Genomic DNA, 14585 nt, shown 5'->3' on the forward strand with positions numbered 1-14585 from the left:
CATTAAACAAGCAGTTTAGGCTAATGTTACCTTTGAAATGTTTTAGAGACAGTGGCTCTGGCGGGGTGGAGAGGGGGGGCTGAAGTAGTTGCAGGTGTTCGCATGAATGCAAAACGTTGGCCCGTGTTATTTGAAGCTGATGATGAGGTGACCTCCTCCTCACCGTTAACCTCATAATGGGTTCTTGCCGTAAGATCAAATGAGCTGAACACTCCAGACGGTCCCGGAAACAGGGCCACATTTGCATCATTAGTCAAGTACAGAGTACGAGTTGAGACCTGTCAAGAAAGTGTTCAATTAACGTTACAAACGTTTGTTTGTTTTGTTTTGTTTAAAATGTTTTTTTACCTGAAATATACGACTAAGTTTTTCTGCAGTCATGTCTTCTTCCCTGAGACACACTCTTTTATTGTTTCTGAAAACGACGTACTGCTCCATGTCCATGTGATTCCCGCCCGTAGTCTACTAGCCTACTGTTGTTTGTCCTCCTTCTCCTTCTTCTTCTTCTTCTTCTTCTTCTTGGCAAGCAACTTCTGGGTGCATTTACCGCCACCTACTGGACTGGAGTGTGAGACTGTTGATGACAACATCCGGTCTCAGAATATGAAAAAACAGGCCTTTTTTCCGTTTCTGTTTTCTAGTGATTTTATTTTTTGTTATATGAAATAGAGAATGAAAATCGAACAATTTTTTAAATTTCGCTCATCCCTTTTTGACCATGAAAAAGCAAAACGCCTTGTATTTCAATTTTAATTTTTGTATTTTAAAACGAAAATCAAATAACCACTCGTCTTTTGTTTTTTAATACCAGTTTCTGACAGGAAAATCGAATGACCAAAAGATACACGGACCGGCAGCGCAGTAATTGTAATTCATGTAATTCACACAGAAAGCTGCGCTGCCGCTCCTAAAGAGACGTGACGGTAGACGTCATGATGATGAGATCGGGGTGTTTCCCCTGCGGTTATTTATCAAAATATACACCTGCACCCGGCGTTTAAAGGGGACCCTGCGGTTTATTGAAACCCGGCTTTTATTTGGTAATAAATGGTACATTTACACCCCACTCTGTACGCCGGAGCGGCGGCGGCGGCCATGCGCATCCGCGATTCATTTACAGCCTGGAGGCGGAGTGCTGTGTGTCTCCTCTCTGCTCTGACTGGACTGCTGCACGAGACTACTGAGAGACTGACCACCTGTGAGTGCTTTTGGACGGGGGAGGGACTCACGGCAGCACCCGCTGCTCGTTCAGCACAGTAACTGCAGAGTGATACGTGCTTCCAAGTCAGAGTCTCCAAACACCAAAAAACTTTAGACAACACAACATAGACAGTTTTAAATTATGGCCCCATTTGTCTATTCAGGGCACAAATCAAAGGTGACCAATCATTTATTTGTCTCTCCCCGTTGACTTCTGTATTAAATTTTTCCAAAATGAGGTCCCATGGGGCAAGCCAAAAGGGGTGGGTTTTCACTGCTGTATTGAACCCACGAGCCAAAGAAGCCAATGTGGTACCCTAACAGCCTTAGACAAAGAATAAGGTGTATAAAATTTACCCAAAAGAATAGATAAAAAAAGAAAAGAAAAAGAAAATAGGTAAAATCTATTAAAGGGATAGTTCGGGTTTTTTGAAGTGGGGTCATATAAAGTACATATCTATAGTCGATCTGTTTCCTACCGTAATCACCGCTCAGCACAGCCTCAGTTTGGAGAAGTAGAGAGCTGCTCCAGCCCAGAGGCTCAGCTTTGTACTGCAGTGAACGGGGTTCAGCAAAAAAGCAAAATTAACCACCTAAAACAAGACTCACCTAAAAAAATCTATATCAGGTCAAGTGTACGTTGTATAGGTAAAATTCACACCGCTTTACATCGCCGTCAGACTGCGCTTTCTTTTGGCACTACATTTTCTCAACTGCAGAACCCCCGTATCCGTATGAGTCTGAAAATCCTGTTGTCATGAATCAGATGAATCCATAGTGATTATCATAACTGTTCAAAGAATAGACTCAGGGTTAAGCTAGTAATGAATGTTTTTGATCACAAGAGTAAAATAACTATTTACAGAGCAATTTTTTTAACTTCCATCAGCTGCTCAAATGAAGATTTTCCTTCATTATGAGACATCTTATAGTCAAAACATATATTATCGGTACCAGATCAAATCAAATCAAATAAATATTATTTATATAGCCCAAAATCACAATCACATTGCCTGAAAGGGCTTTACAATCTGTACAGTGAACAACATCCTCTGTCCTTAGACACTCAATTCGAGTGAGGAAAAACTTCACATGTTGATGGAAAAAAAACCTTTTAACAGGGTAAAAAAACCAACAACAATGGAAGAAACCTCAGGAAGAGCCACAGAGGAGGGATCCCTCTTCCAGGACAGACAGACATGCAATAGATGTCGCGTGTACAGAAAAGAGCAACAAATCACAGTTTACAAGTTACATTAACAGAAAGTCTGATCCAAGTTATATGTAAAGTGAGTGGATCCAGGAGACGACTGTGCTGAATGAGGCATCACCAAGTGGTGCCCGAGCCAGACGACCTCATGTCCACCATGGTGACCTGGAAGAGGGCAGGCCACACAAGATCATTAGTAATAGACAGAGAGAGGGATCAAGATTTACAGAAATATAGATATGAGGAGATAGTTAAGCAGAGGAGAGCAATGATCCAGCAGAGCCCGGGGTGTGACAATCCATATCAGTCAGTATTTCAAGGCAGCAGGAGCCAGGAAACGGTAGATGGTCCCAGGGGGCCGTAGTCCATCAGAAGGGAGCCTGAATGAAATAGGGGAGGAGGAGAAAGAGAAGGAGGAGAGAGAAGAGGAGGAGGAGAAGAAGGAGGAGGAGGAGGAGGAAGCTATAGAGAGTTTAGAGAGCAGTGATGGAATAACGGTGTTAAAATAAACGGCATTACTAACGGCGTAATTATTTCAGTAATGGGTAATCTAATTACTATTTCCATCGTTAAAATGCTGTTACTGTTACCGACTATTAAATGTGACGCGTTACAAACTGAAGCTACTCATGTTGTTGAGAACTTGCTCCTGTTATCAACAGTTGACTCTGATTCCTTCAGAGCATTCACTGGAAAAATACCGGGAATAGCAGGAGCCGGTCCACCATGCAGAAAGACATTTTCTAAATATATTGATGCCGATTACGCTAAAATGAATGCCGAGCTCAGAAGGGGGAAGACAAAAAAGTAACGCAATAGTTACTTTTAATGGTAACTAATTACTTTTATAGTGGAGTAATTCCGTTACTAAGTCAGTTACTTTTTGGGAGAAGTAACTTGTAATTATAACTAATTACTTTTTAAAACGTGTCCAACTCTGGTAGAGAGTGACACAGCTTGCAGATTGTGGCACAGAAAACAAAAACAAAGGTTAGAGAAATGTGGTACCTGTTTCAGCCAAGCACTTGCTCAAATCTTCCAGCTATGACTGTAAAATCCTGCTTTTAATCGGCCATTAACAATACTTTTTATTACATAACTTATCCAACTGGGACAAGATGGAATCCGATAAGGTAAAGGGCATTAAGAATAACTGTAATAACTATATAGAAATAGCGAATCTTCTGTTGATGGTCTGCTTTTGTGTAAGTCAAATCAAGGCATCTTTAGTTGTTTTGTTCCTTACTTATTTCTCAGTCAACAGTTTTTAGTGATAAAGTCTGTTTGATTGTTTCCAGAAGTGCCTTTAAAGGTATTCTGAACAAACACCAAATGCTGGACCACTGAGAAGGTATTAGAACTGACCTTTAAAATCCATATTAGTCAAAACTTAATTTGAGTCATGTACACACAATTTTGGCCATTGTTGTTGGAAAAGCTGAGTTACAGTATGTGAACACAAACACCACTTCCGTCTGTTTCCTGTGAGAATTGACCTTTGAACCCTACATCTTGCTCCCAGCATCGAGTCGAACACATGATATCCCCTGGGAGCTTGACAGCATGTGCTCTACAAGGTCCCTGCTTTCCTTTGCTTGATTCTCTGTGTATTTTGTAACTCTTAGAATCTAAAAATATCGCTGAGTGCGGATGTTGCTGCTGTGTTACATAAGCTTGTAGGACTGAAGTGTCAGGAATAAGAGGTTGTACAGAAAGTTTCTGGATCTAAGTTCTCACAAAGTAAACAATTATGGAAGAAAGGACAGTTTCCTGGAACAGCTTCACAGAGGAAAAATCTACATAGAAATAACTGCAAGCTTTTTGTTTTGGTCACTTTTTAATATACTTTAGAAGAAATGTCACAGGTTTCCTGTGCTCCACTATAAAAACTGGCAGTAATGAAACTGTATTTAGTCTATACTCAAGATTTGTATTCACCATAGCAGTGTTATCATTCCCAGCTAAAGAATGTCCCTTCATCCCCAGAAATGAATCCTGGATAATGTCACTGTCAACTTCTCTTTCAATCCCTGCAACTGTAGAGATTAGTATTATCAGCATTTGTATTTCTTGCTAAATGATCTAATGAATATAGTCAATAGATTTTCTAGTCAAAAGAAACAGAAGTTCATGTTTTTATTTTTACATTCACTTTAATATCCAACCAGTGCTTTTAATAAGACAGATTTACATTATTTTATTCTCCTGTAAATGTGGGTTCATTTGTACAATTGCATTTAATATCCATACTAAAAGTGTATGGGTGTACCAAAGACAAAAATGGCATACTTCAGAGAACAAAGATTTGTTGTGATCTCTGATTTCTATAACTGAACATTAATATTCTGTCAGTTAGATAATATAGTTGAGGTGAAAAGAGGCCACAGGTCACAAGAATACATGTGTTTGGATAACAGAAAAAACATCATACAGAGATTGGCAGATTTTGACAACAATCCCTGTGAAATGCTGTGGTTGCATGACAATATGTGTTTGGCCTGCCTCTGCTTCTGTCTTTCTAGTCTGACTCACTAGATGTAGCCTGTCATTGGTCACCTAATTCAGGACATCATAATTACTGTTGCTCTAGGACCATCTTTGCAAATTGCAATGCAATAGTTTTTGTAATGATATAGCTTTGCAACTTGGGAAAAAGTCCAGATAATATGCACACAGGAGAAGTGATCTGTTTTAACAATGTGGTTAGAAAAAGGAAATGATTTTTACAAAAGATATTTCCCTAAACCTAACCAAACAGTGGCAGAAAAGAAAAATAATTAGAAAACTTGGGGGAAAAAATAAATAAACAGTGTACTAATATGTTCCAAACAGCACCCCTACTAGCAGGCTACAAACCCCAGTCTATTTAGTCAGAGCCCTGTACAGAAGCAGGAACCACCCCAATGCAAGGCTCAAAAATTTAGAGGAATGTGAATAGCCAGTTTTTATTGATGGTCTTGGAGCAAACATTAATTATTATGTTCTCAGGACAAAACCAAGGCAGCGATATCAGATACAACTTTTGGGTGCAGGGGGTGAAGATCGATGAATATAGGACCTACTTTTCTTAAGCATACCTGACTTGGCCCTGTCTGTTGAACCAGGCCATATGATGCAGTTGTTTGAACTCACCAACACATACCTCTTCTGTATCAGGGACTTGAAATATCGGTAGTGGCCAGGGGGTGCAATTTCTCTAGGTGACCTCAACCAGAACCTGGTCAGGAGGAAAGCCAACTGGGCTGTGCAGAACTTGGCCCATTCTTTAGACTTGGCCATGACAATGAGGCCATCATCATTAAAAATATTGCCAACATGCCCTGGCTGCACAGCTCTTGTGGTTGTCCCTTGCTGGTACGTTGTGTTGGTATTCTTTTTATCAGTGTGTCCTGAACAGTGTATATCAAGCAGGAGAAAAACTATAGCACTCCCCCTCCTTTTTCAGAAAAGTGAGTTACTGGCAGGGATAGGGAGGTAGAGGGAGAGGCAGAGCAAGAGAGAGATGTTGGGTGTGTTCTGGGGTGGTTGATCTTGTAGTGATTACACTTGAGTAGGGACAGAGAGAGAGTGAGGGAGGGCACCTTGTGTTCATCAGAGTTTTATCGTTGCCTAAGTTTAGATTTTGGCTCACAGACGGCTTCTCAAGTAACAAGGCTGCAGGCTCACACCAGAGACAGAACGAGAACTTTAAAGGGAAACAAGTAAAGGCACAGAAAAGTGGCAAGTCACAATATAATAAGAGGAGAGGAAAGAGCCAAAAGCTGTCTTATAATGAGACATTTTGAACAGGAGACACAGAAGTGAAGAGAGGAAGAGCACAAATTCGACTGCTCTGTTTGGAAACAATCTTCACAACATTAGTTTATCTTTGCTTTTTACCTGCTTGGACTGGACAATGACAGAGGAAGCAGAAGAGGGAGCCGACCTATCACCAACCTCTGGATACGAGCAACAGGCTCCACATTTTTTACAGGATGTCATCTTCCACGGCAAGTTTAAGGTGAGTTTCTCTGGAAGGGACAAACAGAGGAGACTGAGACTGACAGCAAGGTAGTAAAATGAGAGTTACTAAAGGTTAAACAGAGCTGCTGAATGAAATTGGTTCAGGTAGCAACATAGACAGTATGGACTGTTCACAGATACCTGCTGTAAACAGCATTACAGGGAGTATATTGTGATTTTTTGGTATTGTACAAAAGAATCTCAGTTTTTAAGCGTTTTAAAAAATATTTTATGAGACACGTTTGAATTTTTCTGATTCAGGTTTTATTGGTTAAAAAAAGAGTTGGAAACATGATTCAGTTGGCTTTGATGTTGACGACCTATGAGGAAGATTGAAACTTTGATTGAAGTTTCTTTTTATTGTAGTCACAGTGCAGCCAATGTATGACTCTTCTCTGGTGGTCTGAGAACAGAAAGCCCATAACTGAAGATGAAAATGGCAAGAAAGTAAGGGATGTGGGGTCTCATTCATGAAACTTCCATACAAACAGACCTGGTTCTAACTCTCGGGACAAACTAAGCAATGCCGGATACAAAATGTGATACAATGTTTTTTCTCATTTCCAAAATAGTTGTAAGCTTGAACAAAATCCGATTGATTAAGACAAGTTGATATGATATGAAGATATGAAGATTCTGGTTGATAAATGAGAGTGAAGATAAATCCACTTTTTATTGCCAATGTTAAAAGGTCATCTCTGAGCTTGACTCCTGTCAGTAAACTGTTCTGAAATCAAAGCAGAATCTGATGTGACTCGGAGCGTTAATTCCTCTAGAAGTTAATAGCTGTCATGGAGCTAAATGAAAAAGTACAACAAATGAACTCATGCTGAGATTCTTTCATCAGTTTTCTGCATTTCAAAAATGGTTAGTTCTTCGGTGATGCAATATTGGCCGGCTGACTTACTTGACATTGGGTGCCGGTGCATGGCATGGCTGTAACGGCCTGTATATTGTAAGTCGCTTTGGACAACAGCCTCTGCCAAATGCCCTAAATGTAAAGGTACTTTAAATGTTCTATCAGAATCATATGTAGTGAGGATGAGACCAGTGGAAAAGAGTATAGGGTGTTCACTGAGTCAGGTTACTGCCACAAGACAGATTACAAAAAAAAAAAAAGAATGATCAAATATGAAGCAGCAGAGTCTGACTTATTTTTTCAAAAATGTTAGATCCTACATTTCCCAAAATACAGCCAAAGCACCTTTAATTAGTCCCTCCCTGCCATGTCGACATCTTTAAACTCCAAGTATGTGAAACAAGCTTTCTGTTAAAATACTGTAATTCTGATGACTTCACAATGACATCATCACAATTATTTTCTCAGACTTCTCAGGAGCCATAAGCCATCACCTGTTTTTTTTGCAGGCTGAGAAGTACTCACCATGACCAAGAGAGTATCAAATCTAATTAAATGTAGCTTTCAGCATTTGTAATTAACTAATCATAACCATTAAAACACGAAGATCCAGAGACCTTTTGTCCGCTGAGAAGACAAAACTGTTGTAAGTGGAAGCCTTGTTTATGTTCACCACCTTATGAGATTGGCAGCAGAATATATGAAATGTTGATAAAGTTGATCTGACACATTGAAATAAGAGCTCAAGCAAACCGACATATACCCTTTATTTTCTTGAGCAAGATGTAATTACTGTGGAATCACTGGAATAATTGGGACTGGGAGATGCGCCTGAAATTTAAGTAATGTATCATGTAAATCCTTTTTCTCGTAAAGACATGATCTTGGTGATGTGTTGGTTTTATTTGACACCCCAAATATTCAAGTTTCTTTTCATTCTCTCACAAATGAAAAAAGTACTAACACTGGCTGCAGAGAGCACATGATACAGACAACAGAAACCTTTCCTGTAAGCTGTTATAGTTATTATCTACAGCTAATGATGATGTTTGTCATTTGAACCAGCGAAAGTGTCCAGATGAAATAAGAAGCTGCTACGCGAATGTTTCCCATATATTTCTTTGCTCTACAAGATAAAAGAGTTGAAGGTTTGTTAAGGTCAGAGTTCAGGTGGTCCAGGTATTTTACTCACTATGAACTGGTTCCAGCATGTACCCAGCTATCAGAGCCCAACCCTAGTAAACTGATCTTCAAGTTCAAAATGGGTGGAGTTTCCCTTTAAACATTGGCGCATGCTTTCTGTGTAGTTTGATCTGTAGACACCTCCTCTCAGATCAGCAGCCAGACTTTATGAATAGACTTCATGAGGAGAAATGCTGTTATAGACTAGGGTCATGACACAGCTCATAATTCACACACTATTTATGAAGCGCCACAGTGGGCATGGCAGCTGCCATCCCTACTATGGCACCCAACTGCTCCCCTGAGCTCCTAAAGTCAACATTTTCACTCACCATGTCTCTATGCGATCCGAATTCCTGAGATGTGGAGCAAATTCAGAGGTCAACTTATTACACCAAAACTAAGACCCTGAAAAATAGGGCACTGTGTCAAACATGTGAAATCCACAGCTGCTTTTACACACAGTGAATGAGCCAGCAACCGACAGCCGGCTGCATAGCTGCATCTGGAGCTCAGGCCAGATGTCCAAGCTCTATCTGTGTAGACCTAAACTCAGACAAGTCAGCAATGGATGTTATGGTAACACTTTCTATGAAGGTCTAGTTTATAATGCATTAGGAGCACATGCATAAGACGTTATAATGCATTTATAATGCTTCATACATGTCATTATAATGGAGTATAATCATGTATAAGAACTTATACCAAGGTTTATAAAATATTACAAGTGTGGACATAATGTATTATAAATTAAGCACTTAAAATGTTTTATACCTGCATACTAAAGTGACAACAGTGTTTGAATGAAGAATCTGAAGTCCTGGGTCACATAACACATTATAACCATCCTTACTCTAGCCAGTAGTAAAGACACACATAGAACTGCTCAACATAGAACAGATACTAAATGCTTGGTTACGGAAAGGGCGTAATGCCTTATAAATATCAATAATATGTTACAGGATGACTTTAAGAGCTTTTAGTAAAGTGACAACAGTGTATAAAGTTATTAGCAATTGTATGACATTATAACACAATTATAATCACTTAGGAGCAGTATTTTGCTGGCTGTAAGTAAAGTGTAAGTCAACCATAATGATGTTTAAAGCAACTCTTTATTTTGCAGAAACAAAATGGTTTATTGACCTATGGAGAGAATATAGGTCAATAAAAAAACAAGTCTCTTACCAAAGCAAAATTGGAAAAAATGCATATTACTTTGTTCATCTTTAAAAAATACTTTTACAGCTCTACAAGTTTTAAATACGAAATAAAACAGGTAGGTAAAGGCACAATATTTTGATACTCTTATCAGCTGATGTACCTCATTTTTCAACAGTTACGAATTGCATATTTTTATGAATGTCATGCAGGAGCCGGCCAATGATATGAAATCTATGATACCTGCCCAGCCAGTATTCCCACTCAATCACTTTTAAATGTTCTTGCAAAAGTTTTGTGGTACGGTTTCCACGGTGCCTCCACACTTCAACCTTGAATGTCTGCCATGCACGTTCCAAATGCTGAGTGCGGGCTCAAGTGTTTGGGTCAACAAAATGCCTTTTATGGCATACTGTGTGATGGTCAAATATCATATCTCCAAGTGCCCGCTGGTAAGCTCGCCATTCATCAGAGACAATCTGTGAGCCTCCTCTCACATGGTGTGTTATGGTTGGCAGGAAATCTTCTCTCGAACGGCCTCTCACCACCTTCAGTATGGGTCTTCTTGATGTTTGCCCAACTTCAAGTAAGCCCAAAACCCACTTTTTTGTGCGGCTCCAGGCAGGTCCAAAGCGTCCTCTGTTATACTGCAAAACCAAATATTTTCAGATGGAGTAAAAAAGCTTTCTTGGAAGCCACTTTTCAAAAGAGCTCATTACTTTTTTTAAAAACCACACTGCAAAAACAAACAACAAATGGATAATTTACAATAGAAATAACTAGTACACACTACTTACTTTCATCTAACATCACAAAGCAATGATGTCCACCAATCTTCAAATTCCCCTTGTGTCTCAGTTTGTCAATGGCTGTAATGCAGACCTTGAGAGATGGAAGTTCAATATTAGAGCTTGTTCAGTCAGGTAAATTGTTTCAAATGTTATGTTCTTCTCCAACAAAATACATTCTACTGCTTTAAAATGAATCTAGATCACTACTGCAGACCTTTTTGAGCTTCAGTCATATAGTAGTCTACTCTGTCACACGTACATGTCAAATGTAAGTTGTGTAGTTGTTATGCACTATTCCTGATTTAAGAAATAATTTTGGGTAGCAAACAAGTGGAGACTCAAACAGGGGCAAAATAAATAGTTGGCAACTTGTTTTTCTGACACCACTTGAAAGCAGCACACATATTATGCATAGAGGCAAAGTTATGACCTCAAAAACCTATGCACTATAGCTTAAAATCCCTTTCATATCATTGATACAACACCTTTTTCAAAGTGGCAATGCTGCTGGCAATGCCATCCTCCATCATATCCATCTGTCTCAGCCTCAATCCTTGAAAATACCTTTGACAGAAATGGTTGATCTTAGTAAAATTAAAAATTAAAACAAAAATCATGTACAGGCAATCAGAAGTCTATGAGTAATTTGGACCTCAGCATTTACATATGGGTATTAAAATGGGTAATGTTAACAAAAAACACCAACCGATAGATGAACTCCAAATGGCTTCGGAGAGGCCTACGAGAATTGAAGAAGATCGATCCACTTCTGACAGATCTTCTATTCTGGCGATGGCCTTTTCTGCCACAAGACCTATGGGTGAGTAAGAAAAATAATGTTAATAATTATTAATTGGCGATAGATTTAACTAACACTGTAACTGATAATTACAAAATATTATATCTGTGCCTGCAGCAGGGTGGGGATTTACCCATACCGGATGTCATTTATTACATATGCGTTATGGATAAGGATATGTGCTACATACATTCTTTTTTTCACTAGCCCCCCATCCCGGTCGGATATGTCTCTAAATTGCACACTGGCCTGCAGTCAAAACTCAAACTTCATGGTGCACGCTATGGGGTGGCCCCACTCTTGGACAGTTTTTAATGAGAGGCAATGCTGCCCCGACATTTGCGCGCACACAACAATGCACAGTATAAGTTGTGCAAAACACCATCATCAGTTGCTGAACGGTCCGTAAAAAAACAATGAAAACCGGACATATTTACGAATTAATATTTCTCCCTCCCTAACTCCGAAGCCGTTGACAGGATGTGAAAAGTGGACATGTCTGAGCATAAAATTAACGTAGCTATGGCGTTTCTTACCATACATATCCATCAGCTTTGGAGACAACGTTTAGGTGCATGGGCCTCTTGCAGGTGGAGCAGATCATGCAACGCTTTAGGACTCCTCTTCTTTGCATCCATACAACAACTTTTCTCTGGCTGCGTATTGAGTCCTCTTGTCGTATTAATCGACGAATTTCATCATTCAATAAATTTGCCATGTTGGCATCCTTCACCTGAAGAGCGGGCAGCGACGATCTCCCATGGGTCCATGCAATCTCCCGCTTGCGTCCAAACTTGCCTTCTGGGACTGCTGCGTTCACGCAAGTCAGAACGCTGGGAAAGGGGAATTCCGAGTTGTTAAAAATAAATTGAATGGTTCTCCAACTTGTAATTCTTTAGTTTGAGGTCTTAAATTCTGCTGTCTTTTCAGAGCTACTTTTTGTTGACATTTCAACGTACATTTCATTTGTAATTATACATTATAATGGTTGCTTAGTTTATCTTACACTATGATTACAGCAATATGTGGAGGTTAATTGCTATTGTATTGACTAAATTAGTTAGCCTGTGTTGGCAGCCAGGTGACATTAGCTGAGAGGTTATGCAAGTGAACTGAAATCATCAAGCAATTGAATTTATTTACAGCATGAACGAAATGTATTGATTGTCAGAAGCCAGAATCTATGAGTTCTGATTAGTCCTGAACATAGCACAGGGGACCACGAAGACGACAGTAGGGGTGGGCGATACTGCAAATTTTGGTATCGATCCGATATCAAGTAAATACAGGGCCAGTATTGCCGATACCAATACCAATACCGATACTTTTTACTTGAAAATTCCTGATCAATTAATGATTTTGTACTTTATTTAACATATTAAATCTCTAACCTGCATGTAGCCTAAATAGGAATACTAATGTTCCTTCAACAGATACACAAAAGGGTTATTATATTCTTGAGGTAGGTTATATATCTTAATATAAGTATATATTTTTGAGTTACAGTTACAGTGAACCTGAGTGAGCGGAGTGAGAGAGGTGAAGAGGAGCGCTGCGCTCACACAAACTCTGGGAAGAAATACAAGTGATTTGCTGAATTTATAGAAGAGAAACTACAACAAAAATATCGATCTCATCACGCTGGTATCGATCCGATACCAATACTCACCTTGGTATCGATACTATCGATATTTGGATCGATCTGCCCACCCCTAGACGACAGAGGAAGGACGCACTTGACTGCAGGTTTGAAAAGAAAGGCGGTGGACGGTAACGGTCTGCAAAAGGCAACGAAACCAAAACTAAGGTAATATTTTTCAACACAGACTGTAAAATATGAACAAAATGTATATAGTTATTTTGGGGGGGGTTTGGCCTAAGTTTTGTCGGCCCAGCTTAAACGTTAGCATCCAGGCCACATGGGTAAGCTAATCCAGCCAACATGTTGAAAAAGCAAATGTTAGTGCATAGTGTTAAAGGGATAGTCCTGGTTTTTTGAAGTGGGGTCATATAAAGTACATATCTATAATTATTTTAGGTGGTTAATTTCGCTTTTTTGCTGAACCCCGTTCACTGCAGTATAAAGCTGAGCGTCTGGGCTGGAGCGGCTCTCTACTTCTCCAAACTGAGGCTACGCTGATCGGTGATTACAGTAGGAAACAGATCGACTATAGATATGTACTTTATATGACCCCACTTCAAAAAACCCGAACTATCCCTTTAATGTGGGAGCGTTTTGCTGTAAAGTTTGAATCAAGTTCAAACTAACAATAGCCAAAGCATAATACTTAAAACGCTAACCCTCGGTTGATTATGTTTTATGAATAGCCATGTACACGAGAAGGGGAGCTGTGAATCCTCCGCCACCAAAAGACAACAAGGCTTCCACTCCTGCTGTGGAGGAAGAGAAAATGGGTATGTATTGCCATTTTAGGTTGTTTCTTTTTCTGTATTGTATTGTATTGTCCAAAATGCATCATTAAATGTGGGCTTTGCTCATAATATTGAAGCGTGTAAGTTAGAGCTTAAACTTTGTAGTCATATTCAAACCATTTAGTACAAGCGAAAATTTAAAGTTAACGTTAGATGATGCCTGGTTGAGTCATATCCAGCATAGGCCTAAAAAGGTTATAGATTGTGTTTCAAACTTGGCATCCCTGTCATAGCTTTTAGCTAAAAATAATTTCATTTAATATTTACAAAAATGATTTTTTGTTTTCTTTTTTGTGATCCTTGCTAATGTGTTGTGTGCAGCTCCTACAATCAAGCATGAGCTGGCCATGATCAAACTTCAGCTGGAGGCAGAGAGAGAGCGTGGGAGACTCCGAGAAGAAACCATAGAAATGCTGAAGTCAGATAAAGACTACCTTCAGCGTGAACTGACCAGCAAGGCTGAATTAATGAGGGAACTAGTCAAATCTGGGAACAGATTGGTGGAGCCATCATCTAGTTCAGGTGATCAATTATATGCCAGTGTTGCTCCTGGGTTATTACATGAATTTTCACACATTTGAATTTTGACATCCACCATCTTGGATTGTTCTACAATGTTTGTTATAACAAGAAACACAATAAGAAGAAAAAATATGAATTAATGTTTTAGAACTGTGTGTTTGTGTGTGTGTGTTTGATTTATTGCAGCAGAGTCTTCCAAGAGTAAGGTGAAAAGAGTTTTCATCTCTGATGAAGAATCTGAAGTTGCTTTGACCTTAGCCATTGACTCGCCATTATCTGATTCATCCTTGGAAGATGACTCCAAGAAAAAGCTGAAGAAGAGATCCCCAAAATTGAGTGGAAGCCCCAAACCAGAAACCAGTCGTGTTCGAGGTAAGATTGTTTTATATATCAGTAATGAGTGAAATTGACTGTTTTAACTGTGTT

General features: G+C 39.3%; 1 protein-coding gene across 3 annotated transcripts in view; it reads left to right on the plus strand.

Annotated features, from left to right (window-relative positions):
* The first annotated feature begins 5872 nt into the window (after positions 1–5872).
* The window catches only part of ano1b (anoctamin 1, calcium activated chloride channel b), a 99864-nt gene continuing 91151 nt past the window's right edge, over positions 5873–14585 (plus strand). For all 3 annotated transcript variants that reach the window (XM_030426387.1, XM_030426388.1, XM_030426390.1), the window contains exon 1: positions 5873–6410. In XM_030426387.1, coding sequence (XP_030282247.1) covers positions 6306–6410 — 105 coding nt within the window. In that variant the 5' untranslated portion in view covers positions 5873–6305. The remainder of the gene's footprint in view (positions 6411–14585) is intronic.

This window comes from Sparus aurata, chromosome 8 (assembly GCF_900880675.1).
Source record: "Sparus aurata chromosome 8, fSpaAur1.1, whole genome shotgun sequence".
In the NCBI taxonomy this organism is placed as follows: domain Eukaryota; kingdom Metazoa; phylum Chordata; class Actinopteri; order Spariformes; family Sparidae; genus Sparus; species Sparus aurata.